General features: G+C 41.8%; 1 protein-coding gene across 3 annotated transcripts; it reads left to right on the forward strand.

Annotated features, from left to right (window-relative positions):
* Positions 1–547: 547 nt before the first annotated feature.
* On the forward strand, positions 548–10,983 carry nbn (nibrin). Of its 3 annotated transcripts, none has more exons than XM_019892181.1 (17): positions 548–716; positions 1,026–1,147; positions 1,812–1,939; positions 2,501–2,660; positions 2,740–2,843; positions 2,906–3,023; positions 4,266–4,456; positions 4,546–4,646; positions 4,732–4,852; positions 4,921–5,153; positions 5,550–5,730; positions 6,208–6,793; positions 6,886–6,975; positions 7,908–8,048; positions 8,165–8,278; positions 8,358–8,407; positions 10,432–10,983. In XM_019892181.1, the coding sequence occupies exons 1-17, from the start codon at positions 686–688 to the stop codon at positions 10,466–10,468; spliced, it is 2,508 nt and encodes an 835-aa protein (XP_019747740.1). In that variant the 5' UTR covers positions 548–685; the 3' UTR covers positions 10,469–10,983. The 3 variants fall into 3 exon arrangements, with proteins under 3 accessions (XP_019747740.1, XP_019747741.1, XP_019747742.1); XM_019892182.1 differs by having other exon boundaries at positions 6,889–6,975; XM_019892183.1 differs by having other exon boundaries at positions 4,942–5,153; positions 6,208–6,811; positions 6,889–6,975.
* Positions 10,984–11,644: the final 661 nt, after the last annotated feature.

The following is an 11,644-nucleotide window of genomic DNA, read 5'->3' on the forward strand; positions in this document are numbered from 1 at the left end:
GCATGTTATTTTTAATAAAACAATGTATATTTCGAAATTATAAGACATTCTTTTATCCTTTATTTGTCCCACACTGGGGAAATTTACAGTCTACAGCAGCAAATTTGGGGGTAGAAAGAAGAAAAACAAAGTGTTTGCATGCACAAAAATAAATGTGGATAAAGAGAACTGTACACAGTTCAGAAAGAGTTATATTTATTCTCTTTACACCTGTGCACCTATCATGTTAAAACATCACCAGGCAATAACCTGATTTTTCATATGTACACACACACACGCACACACACGCACACACACGCACACACAAATACACACAAATACACACACGTTGTGCCAGTGTTTTTTCAGACAGTCTTTTTTCAAGCATATAGACAACCTTATAAATCACATACTTCTGACTATATATTATTGATGAAATAAAAAAAATATTTGTGTGCGTTTAGTTTCTGGTAATTTGGCGCCAAAATCCAAAAACGCTTCCGGTTGAAGCCAACGACTGTACTGTACTGGAATCACAACAGTAGAATATCGAGACGCAGGCATTTGACGTCACGCGGTCGCGCGTGCGCAATGCAATGCACTTCCTATCATTCGTGGCTGCAAGGGGCGAAAACGTCTTGGTTTTTCTGTAAATTTTATTTCGCATTCAAAGTTATCAGACGGAGGAAAAGCGTCTAAGATCAAAATGTGGATACTGAGTCCAATGGAGCGAGGAGGTAACTTTTTCTCTCGATACTGACGTGTTTGCGCAAGCAACTCACATAAATCAATGCGCTTAATTAGCTTTCATTTCGCTGTAAGTATGCGCGTGCCAGTCAATAAATTTCAGACTATCAACATGAGGCCAAAGTACTCGTTTTATGTCTTCGCCGTGTGCACTTAGTAACGAACGTTAAATTTGTCTCGTAGGAGCTGAAGAGGGTAAGACATTTGGGCATCGTCAGCCATTTGTGAGGCAAGGTTAAGTCATAGAATAAGAATAGACATTTTCAAAAGTCATTATATGCCCTCTTTTTTGCAAATAGGTGAGACCCACTATCTCCTCTCCGGTAAAGAGTATGTGGTGGGTCGCAAGAACTGTGACATCGTGCTGCCGAGTGACCAATCTATCAGCAGAGCTCATGCTCACTTCATAGTTACTGATCAGGTGAGAAAGATGATGACCTGGAATGACATGTTATGTACACTGGAGGTAGTTGTTCTACTTTGTCAGATAGAATTGCATCGCATTAGATTAGTGATTTACGACCACTGTACTACAATTTTTTTAAATTATCGATTCAACCAGTCCCACTTAATTGATTCGTAAATTATTATTGTAGCTCGGTTTATCTCTCCATCTCAACAACATTTTGTGACAGGAAGAACAATTATATGCTCTTCCACTAGATGACAGAAAGACCATTTAGCCCGTGCATCCGCTTGTTCCTGTTCCGGCTCACTGTTATGGATAGCTGTCTGCAGAACCCTTCAGTATACAAATGAGCCAGTGTCTGGTTTCTAATGCTCAGTAAGCTGCAAATGCGAAGCAAATGAACTTTGTTAAACTCGTTCATAGTGTTTTGTGTAGTAACATATGTAATTGCTAAAAACATAATAAAAACAAGAGTTAATATTTCTCTTGAAAATCTTTATTTGTTCAGTCAACAACAACAACCAAAACCATTTAAACAAATTACCGGTAATCTAGTAGCTAAGATGTAGCCTATTCTCCTAGAACAGGGTGTGTGGCCACATCCAAGTATGTGAATTTGTCAGTTAGACAAATACCTGTCTTGGTACTGTATATCTAAAACTTTGACTTACTTCAGACACTGACCCTGAGGGACACCTCCAAGTACGGCACTGTCGTCAATGGCCAGCCCCTGGCACAGAACTCTCCAGTCAACCTGAAGTCTGGGGACAGCATTACATTTGGGGTTTTTCAATCCAAATTCAGGTACTGAAACAACAAACCACACATACTGTACATTGCCAACAGCAGGTATTATTTGTCAGCTCATTGTTGATGTTGCTCATTAAGTTAATTTGTTTTGGTAACAAAAAATGTTCAGTTATTCAGGATTGTGTTTTATACGTTTGAGAAAAGGGACATTTAGCAAAAGGAAACACTTCTTTTTACATTGGTTAGAATTTATTTTTCTTTTTGCTAATAGAAGTTGATACAACTTAATGTTGGGGGACAAACTCACTGTAAAAGCTTGTTTGATATCAAGAGAAAAATAAAAATCCCAAAACGGGAAATAGAACAAAAATCCAAACTTGCTTTGAATTGTCATTGTCATTTTCTTTTATAGGAGGAAAACAATCGCAAATTAGGTTAATCTATAGTCAACAAATTTTACTACGTTTTTAAAATCAGGGATGCAAGTTTTCCAGATTGGTTTGATTAAAATTTGCTGTTGACCAGTGTTATAGGGGAGTAAACAATAAATCAGATTTTATTTGAAGGTGTTACCGCCCAGCACTTATTTGACATTTTTCTCTTTTTCTTGCCCAGTGTGGATCATCAGAAGCCAGTAGTGTGTTCTTCTTGTTTGGACAACGATGGCAAAGCTGCACTCTCTGAGGCTCTGCAGCTGTTTGGAGGAAACCTGGTCAGTACGTGGACCAAGGACTGCACGCACCTGGTCATGCCTTCTGTTAAAGTCACCATCAAGGTCAGGGCAATGCTTAATTTTATCTGTGATGTGTTTCTTGTTAACAGTGTGCATGTTTTGTATGACTTACCTCCATTAGACAATTTCAGCTCTGCTGTGCTGCTGTCCTATCGTGAAGCCGGAGTTTTTCTCAGAGCTCAACAAAGCAGCTCAGCAGAAGCTACCACCTCCTAAAGCGGAAGGGTAATGTGCTATCGCAGTCTCCAGGGTTCTCAAACATGGTCTCATATGTGCTTGTTTTACAGATTCATCCCTGACATCGACGAGCCAAGTTTGAGAAATGAGGAGGTGAATCTGGAGCCAGATCTGAGGCGCAAACAGCTTTTTGCAGGCACAACCTTCATTTTCCTCACGGGCAAGCAGGTTTGTTTGCAGCGGTCAGGATGGAAGAGAATAGCATAAGTAGAAATTTACCTGCCAAACAAGTGCTTGTCTGATGAAGACAACTATTTATAGACAAAGTTCGCCTCCTAATGAGCTTGATTGTTTATCTGCTAAATGTCCGCTGCTAGGCAGCATCAGTCCTCAGATCCTCTGGGAAATTTTTCTGGAAAGTTACTCGCTTGTGCATTGTTCTTAAGGGCAATAGCTCCTGATCCTTTCTCAACCACCTTAGTTGATATTTTGAACTAGAGACCTCATGTTATGTCATATGAATATTTAACCCTTTTCTTTTTGAAAAAGCAAATGACAATGACGCTATATATCCTATATAGTCTTTCTCTCCCACTCTATCTCTCTCTCCCCATCCATTTTCCAATCCACTTTATCCTCACAAGCGTCGCGGGGGGTGCTGGAGCTGTGTTCGGGCAGTAGGCAGGGGACACCCTAAACGGGTTGCCAGCCAATCGCAGGGCACACAGAGATGAACAACCGCGCAACATTTTAAATATTGATTAATAAAGCAGTTGCTGATGGTGTAGTGGTACACTTGCCTAACTTGTGTACCGGCAGCGTAGGATCGTTTCCCACTCAGTGACGGTGCAGATGTGAGTGTGAATGGTTGTTTGTGCTCCATATGTGCCCTGCGACTAACTGGCGACCAGTTCAGGGTGTAGTTTGCCTTCCGCCTCAATTCAGCTGGGATCAGGCTCCAGAAACTCCCCGCAACTCTGTTCAGCATAAGCGGTGTTGAAAATGGATGGATCAATATATTATCAGGGTGTTGCTAAATTGTGTTGACACCATGTATTAATGTTTAGCGCCATTGACACCATGATTGCCTTGCTCCGAGCTCCGACAGGGAAAACGGTGATGAAAATGTTTCTCTTCATGTTGTAGTTTCTGAGCTTGAATTAAAGTTGCTGGTTGCTTTTCTGGGAAAAATAATTACTAGAGGGATGAGAACAGACACGCATTGGCAACACAGACTGCTTTTATGACCTACCTCCATTCTGTTGGCAGCCATGTCGTTTGTGTAAGCAGTGCAGGTTGTTCGGGGCGTGATTTGAACTACGGAAGCCGGACAGGGGAAATAAAATAGCACACTCAAAAATGATCGATTACTTGCCCAGCACTAGTTTAGCTTGTGTACTTAGTCGTTGCTATTATCTTCCTTATTAACTCTGTGGCAGTGTAACTGATTCACATCTTTGTTGTTGGTAGTTCAAGCGTCTGAGTGCATCTGTGACTTTTGGAGGCGGCACGAGCCAACTCCTAGAGGAGGGCACCCTGCCCCGTGACCTTCTGGAGTCCCCGCAGAGCTGCGTGGTGGATTTTACTGCTGGCAATTCACAACCTTCCCTTCCTGCTTCAACCACTGGGTGGCACAATTCATTGAAGCACATCATTCAAAGGTTTTGGAAAAACTCCCCACAAGAGAACAGCTCATCTTGACTGTCGTTGGTGAAAATGTAAGAGCCTTCCATTGTCTCTTGTGAGATAGAAAAGGCCTTCGAGTCATCACGGAGTCTGAAATCGGATTGGCTGCTATCTACACTTCACGTGACATGTACTGCAACCCTTCCAGTTTAACGACAGATGCAGGTGGAAGAACATTTGTGGTATCTTGGGAGAATGCTTTTCTATTATGGCTTACTTTGGTTTTTTTTTTTTTTTTTTTCTTTTTCAGAGACAAAGAAGTCTCCAAGGATTCCGAGCGCATCACTTTCCCAATATGTGGATGAGACCGTTTTGCCTGCAGCATCGCAGAACATCACAGCATACGCAGTCAACACAGAAACCTCACAAATGTATACACACACACACACACACATCATCTGCTCAAACAGTCCGGACTTTGCCTTCTGATTTATTCCAGTTCCATTTCCTCATTAATCAGTCCAGAGCGGTGTGAGGTAAGCAGGATCACCACGGTGGGAGAGACTCCGGAGAAAAAGCTGAATTGTGACAGCGCTCGTCCTCATGGCCCTAAAGCCACAACCCAGAAGATGAGCACTAAGTGCATTGTGGCCGATTCGCGTAGCTCTTCGTGGTTGAGCGCTACAGAGAACGCACATTCCCAGAGGAAGAAACCCGCACCCAAAGGGACAGGTAAATTTCATGCGTGTTGGAAGATCATAACGCTGAATCTGAGAGCGGTTGTCAATTGGAGAGGTTGCACCTCGCACTTACACGGTCCAAAGTCGGAGCCTTCCCAAATGTCGTGAATGACAATGTTGATGATTTCAATTGCATTTCATCGAATGTCGCTATTGCTAAGACTGCAATTGCAACGTTTATTTTATGTGGGCGGATCTTTACATGTACTTGTAGTCAATTTGTGGACCCAGCTGTGATGAAGAGGGACAAAAAAAAGCAATGACATCGTAGAGGGAAATAAAAACACAAAAGGCCAATTTAACAAAGACAAAATTAGAGATGTGAAATGATGCGAGTGTAACTAAAAATTGCAAATATTCTTTTAAGCAAACGTTCTTGCACTTGCAGGCCAGGATATTAACGACACAACTTTCCAGCCTCCTTTGGCGAAGTCCCGTGGTACTAAGAAGACATTTGAACCAAAGAAATTTTCTCCGAAATCTCCTCAGAAACAACATGTCTCTCCGCAAGCTTCGCCGCAGAAACAGGCAACAATGACGAGCTTTTTCAAACCGCTCAACAAGAAGAGGTAACCATCCATGTAATACGTTTTGGTTGTCGGCATCCATTTGTGTGTGTGTTTTTATAAAAAATAGAATCGAGCCTCCAGGTTGTAGAAAATTCATTCTTTGCGGCTGGTTGAATTCCAAGTTGGTTTGAGACTCAAATCTTGATTAACTGTCAAGACACTGTTTTAAGTAAAATGGTAACTTTCATGTACATGTAAAGAGAAGTATACCATTGGATGATATAAAAACTTTTTCAAAAGTATTGTTGAAATTAATAAGGGCTTATTTTACAAATTGACATTTCTTGGACTGAAATGAATGAACTTTTTTATGTGCGGTCATTTATTGAAATGCGTCTGTTTTTTTAAAATTCCAAATTTTTTTAGGCATTTGGATTTTGAGGTTTCACCATTAGTGTTTTTGGGTTTTTTTGGGGGGGGGTGTATTTGTGCAAATTTCAAATCAATTTTCCTTACATATTTTTCATTTTCTTCAAGGCCTTTAGATGAGGAATTCTCCACTGTCACATCAGAGCCAAAGCGTCCTGTACTTGAATCTGACATCATCAGCCAGGTTGCAGACTCCCCTGTGGCACCTGAACATGCGCTCTCATGTTCAGTCAGAACCCCCGCAGCCTCTTCCCAGATGCCAGTGGACTCCGAAAGTAATCCATTTGGCAATCCGCCAGCGGCTTTGTCCCACACGAGCCGAAAGAGGAAGGAGATGGAAGAAGAAATAGATCAGTTCGAACTGGAATCTATCATGTCTGAAGAAATGGACTGCATGGATGAGTCATTTTCCGTCAGCGAATCTCCGCAAGCAGGAAACCATCGCTCTGAACAGACGTCCAAAACCGTCGAGGCTTTGAGTAAGAAGCAACGAGTCGAAGTCAACCCGGGCAGCCGAAGGTCGCCATTGGAACCGGTAGAAGACCCGCTTCCACCTCAGCACTGCCAAACCGAGCAGGAAGTTGTCCCCATGACGACGCAGAAGCTGCAACCATCAGCAGAGAAGATGAGTAGCGGAATTTCATCTGACAGCACAAGTCAGCATAGCGACGCTAACAGAGTGTCCTCCAGAGAGGTGAAGATGAGCTCTCCGGTCATCTTTTCAGTCGATTATCTACTTATACCTTCCAGTTACTATTCATTGAATGCTCCTGTTGATTGTCTTAGAAGCTTGGCCAATTCAAAGGAGATGTTGATCAGCCCAAAGAAGCGACTATGGTTCATCTTACGAAACCTGTCGACAGGCAGGAGACCCAAGTAAGTTTTGCAGGGCAGGCATACAAGTTATTTTGTATGTAGTACGGTGCGTGAGTATTTGGACAAAGTTTTTTCGGTGCCACCTCGATTGATTTAAAATAAAGCCGGTGATGTCTGGAGTTAATGGAAATCACCAAATCCCAACTCCCATCTCCTCCCATCGTGTTTAAAGATGTAAAACACATTTTGAATGATTTACAAGCATGCACCAAAACTGTATATTGACAGCAAAGTGTGCAGTTTAATATGTGATTATTTCATTCCGTATTTGTCTTGTGTTCTTTTTGTCATTCTACGTTTTTGTACATATCAGATACTAACGGTGGAACTACTGCCATTGCACACAATGTTTCCCAGGCTAATGTTCAATTGCTGGTTTGTGTGAATTCAGAATCACTAATAGAAATGGAAAAGAAACTGTCACCTCTGTGAAACTTTTCACACTACAGGCAACGTTTTATGCAACATTTTATCAGTTGCAACAGTCATGCAAGTATAAAAATGTTGTGCATTTTACCAAGTGCAATAAAATTACACAGCCTTTAATGAACGCAATAATATAATGAACATAAGTAATTAGATAAAGGGCGTATAGGGAACTGGAGAGAAATGGTTGATGACCTCACAAAAGGTAAAAAGAAGTTAAGTGCAGTAATCAAAGTGTCAAGAATAAAGAAATTAAGTCGTATAAAAACAAATGTATCTTTGTATTTTAAAATTGTTTCTTCTATTTTTGAAACAACCCACACTTTTTTAATTGAACAGCCTAAGGAAACAATAGATGCATTAATACAATAAATATTACATAAATGGTGGTCTTGTAAATGCTCCGTGGGCAGGATTCATGAGTGGGCTCGACAATGCCGGCTGGCCATGCCTGCGCCCGCCCGTGCGTTGGATGCTCACTCGGTGTTTGTGTTGTTGTGTTGCAGATAACGGAGCTGGACGAAGACCTCCCGAAACAGTTGATTTTAGTCGAGTTTAGATCCCTCACGGTGAACGTGCTCCCCAAAACTAAACCGCAGCAGGTGCACACCAACGGCTTTGCGAAGAACTTCAAACGTTTCCGCAAGGTCAGAACACATTTGCAATTCCAACACCATTTTGTCTTTTTTTTTTTTTCTATGTAGTCAGTAAATCAGCTCAGGAAAGGAAAAATTCTTTTACGCTGATGTGTGCAATGGGACAGATGCGAGTGCCCGGGACGGACGACTCGCCACACATCATCGGGAGGTCTGACCTGCTGGCTCACAACCGCGGCAAGAACTCCGAATTGGACGAATGGTTGAAAGACGTAGAGGAGGTTCGATTCCCTTGCTCTCAGTTTGTCATTCCGTGAGCGATGCATTGAGTCTTCCGCTGCTGATGTGCGTTTATTGTAGGAAGAGCGGCAGAGCAGACTGGAGGAATCTGAAGGAGATAACCTCTTTAGGTGAGGAAACCGATGGGTTTTAACGCGTAAACCTTTTCAAGCGGATAGCATGGTTGACTAATGGTTAGCTTGTCAAGCTCACAGTTCTGAGGTTCAGACTTGAAATCTCTGCTTTGGCCTTCCTGTGTGTAGTTTGCATGTGTTTCTCTCCAAATCAAGCTCTAATATCGCGGAAAACTTACGAACACCAATTTTTGATGTCACAAGTGACAAGTATATTTCATTGAACGTTTCAGTTGCTGCTAGCTAGCTCATGGTGAACACAATAAGCTAATGTAGCACTCTACATCTTCGCTCAATGCTCCATCTTGTCAACTAGCACAAACGGGTTGACTCAAATGCAAAGAAGCAGTCACAGAAGTTCCAAATTCAATCTAATGTTCACATAAAGCTGGTCAGAATAACCTGCGCTGGATCTGAAAAGAGTTGGAGTGAGGTGTGCTGATATCAAGCATGTGTATGATTTCAGAAAAGGTTTTTGCCGGCTCGGGATGAGGCAAAGGCGCTACCGTTCTGCTTGCTAACTTCATAGTTCTACCCGTTTTTTTGTTTAGTTTTTGAACTTCATTCATTAAACTAGAATACAAAATAAAAATACAAGATCCCTCCTCGGTCCAAAATGAAATATGACAAAAGGGCATGTGTGTCGAGTTAAACAGCAAGCAAAGTTAACCTGTTGCCCTGTTGAATCGTAGTTAAAGATTGGCTTGAGTCATATCGTTGAAACATTTCTCAGCCAGAGGCTAAACATTTGAAAAAAGAAAAAAAATTAGAGCGAGAGAGAGAGACTATATAGGCTATATAGTGGCATTGTCATTTGCTTTTCCAACAAGAAAAGCGTTAAATATTCATATGGCAAAACATGAGGTCTCTAGTTCAAAATATTAACTAAGGTGGTTGAGAAAGGATCAGGAGCTATTGCCCTGAAGAACACTGCACAAGCGAGTATTATTTCCAGAAACATTTCCCAGAGGATCTGAGGACTAATGCTGCTGAGCAGCGGACATTTAGCAGATAAACAATCAAGCTCATTAGGAGGCGAACTTTGTCTATAAATAGTTGTCTTCATCAGACAAGCACTTGTTTGGCAGGTAAATTTCTACTTATGCTATTCTCTTCCATCCTGATCTATATCTATATTTTATTTACCGGTATTTGTGAAATTTTTTCTTCAGGGGTTTTACGGGCGACTTTTGTCTCCGATACAGTGCTGTCCCGTCGCCACAGCCGAATATCGCAGTTGAATTTGTAAATGACACCCACCTTAGTGCAAGCACTTTTAGAATCGGAGGGGGCCTCAAACTTTATGGGTAGGAAAACCCCTGGTTCACTGCATATTTTCACCCCAAATTTTAGCTGTGCTTCAAATTTTAAAAAGTTGAAAGTATTCGAATGTGGACCTTTTCCCTTTCCCCACGTTCGTTGCCGTAGGAGACTTAAATGTGCTTATACTTCATTCCCATGTGTGTTGTACCTGTCGGTGTTGTCGAATTAACAGCCATTTCTTCAGCCCGCGCGTCTTTGGTTCTATTCGTGGACTCGTACTAATCAACATAATTAAGGGAATTATGGGTTCTTTCGTCACAGCGGTTTCTACGGTAACGGGGGTGATGTAAGCTGCTGTGTTTTCTTTGACGAAGCAGAAAAAGAGATTGAGATTGATTGTGCGTGTGTGTGCGCGCGCGTGCGCCCGTGCGTGCGTGTTGAGGCTGAGCTGTTTGATCACGCCGTCACACTCAGTCAGTCATGCTTAAACCGGGGAACAGACCCTGCCGCTAAGAAAACAGTCCCAGTGCATTTCGGTGGCATGAGACCAGAAAGTGTCTAGACGTGCTTTATAGGACGCCTGTTTGCTTTTAGTTGTTCAAACACTTTCTCTCGTCTTTTACGGCGCTGTTTTTTGTTTGTTCAAAATGCCTCCCGAGCACAGTGAAGGATGAACCGTGAGGAATGTTAAAAGCCCGTCCAGAGGGAACGATGACATCAACTGTCCAATGTGTGTTTGTTTGTTTGTGTGTCTTTAGGTACAACCCCAGCAAATTAACCAAGAGAAGAAGATGAAGAAGCAAGTTCATGGTCAGATCGTCTCGAATGAGAATCAAAATCTACGTTTGTATCGTTAATGTTTGTTAGCCACTGAAGTTGGTTTTCTTCACACCGATGCTCTTATGACGCCACCGACGGCAAGTATTGTAAAAGAAGTTTTCCAATCACGTTTTGTGCATTTGTGCAAAAATATGACATTCAAAACATTTCAAAGACAGCATTAAAAGTTGATATGCCAAGAGCAGCTTTTCCTTTTTTGTTACGTTAATCGATTAATCATTTAAAAATCGGGTCGAATTTGAATCATTGATGTTATTTTGTCTTGAAGAAATTGAGGCAAAACGGAGTGCGCTACTTAAATTGAATCGGCGGAGGCTCGATTTCTTTCTCAACTACGGTTAAGTCTCAGGAGGAACAACATGGCGTCAGCTGGGCGACATCCACGCTATGGCACAAGTCCACCAGGCAGCATAATTCTGAAGCTGTTCAGTTAAGTAGCCATCCTGCCAAAACGCATACATAAACCCTAAGAGAGGTTTAAAAAAAAAAAAATTAAAAGATACGTTCACACTCAGCAGTCACAATTTTAAGTGAGAGCCAATACACGCTGTTTTCATCTCAAATGAGCATTATAAAATGTTTAAAGGCAGAGTTTTTGATACCATTCTTGTATCTGACGTCATGAGTTGGACCTACCGTTAATTTTGTGGCCTGTGTGTGTGTGTGTGTGTGTGTGCGCGCTCGCGCACGCGCGTGCTCAAGCGCAGCAAAGCAATATTTGGAAGTCTGTCAAAAACCACACTGCAGGAATTCATGTATGAACACCAGACTGTTAGGAAGCAGATAACTATTGTAGCTTTTGAATGTATAACCCCAAACATGGCTAACATATTAAAGGGGGCTCAAAGAGACCCGTCATAATAAATAAACCATTAGCTGTGTGTGCACGTGTCTGCACTCAAAACTGGAAGCTGACATGAACACTGTTTTTCTATGAGGTGACAAAGGGCATATGTGCGAAATGGATCATAGCCACTGCTCACCGTTGCCTATTTTGCACAAGCTGTCAAGAAAATTAGTGAAAGAGTAGCGCACTGACATCTGAGTCGGTGTGTGAAAAGTTCCCCGAGATTATATGAAAGTTACAACAAATGTATGTGGACCTGCCACTGTGTTGTTAAATAAATATAT

Source organism: Hippocampus comes, unplaced genomic scaffold (genome assembly GCF_001891065.2).
Source record: "Hippocampus comes isolate QL1 unplaced genomic scaffold, H_comes_QL1_v1.1 scaffold153, whole genome shotgun sequence".
NCBI classification, from domain to species: domain Eukaryota; kingdom Metazoa; phylum Chordata; class Actinopteri; order Syngnathiformes; family Syngnathidae; genus Hippocampus; species Hippocampus comes.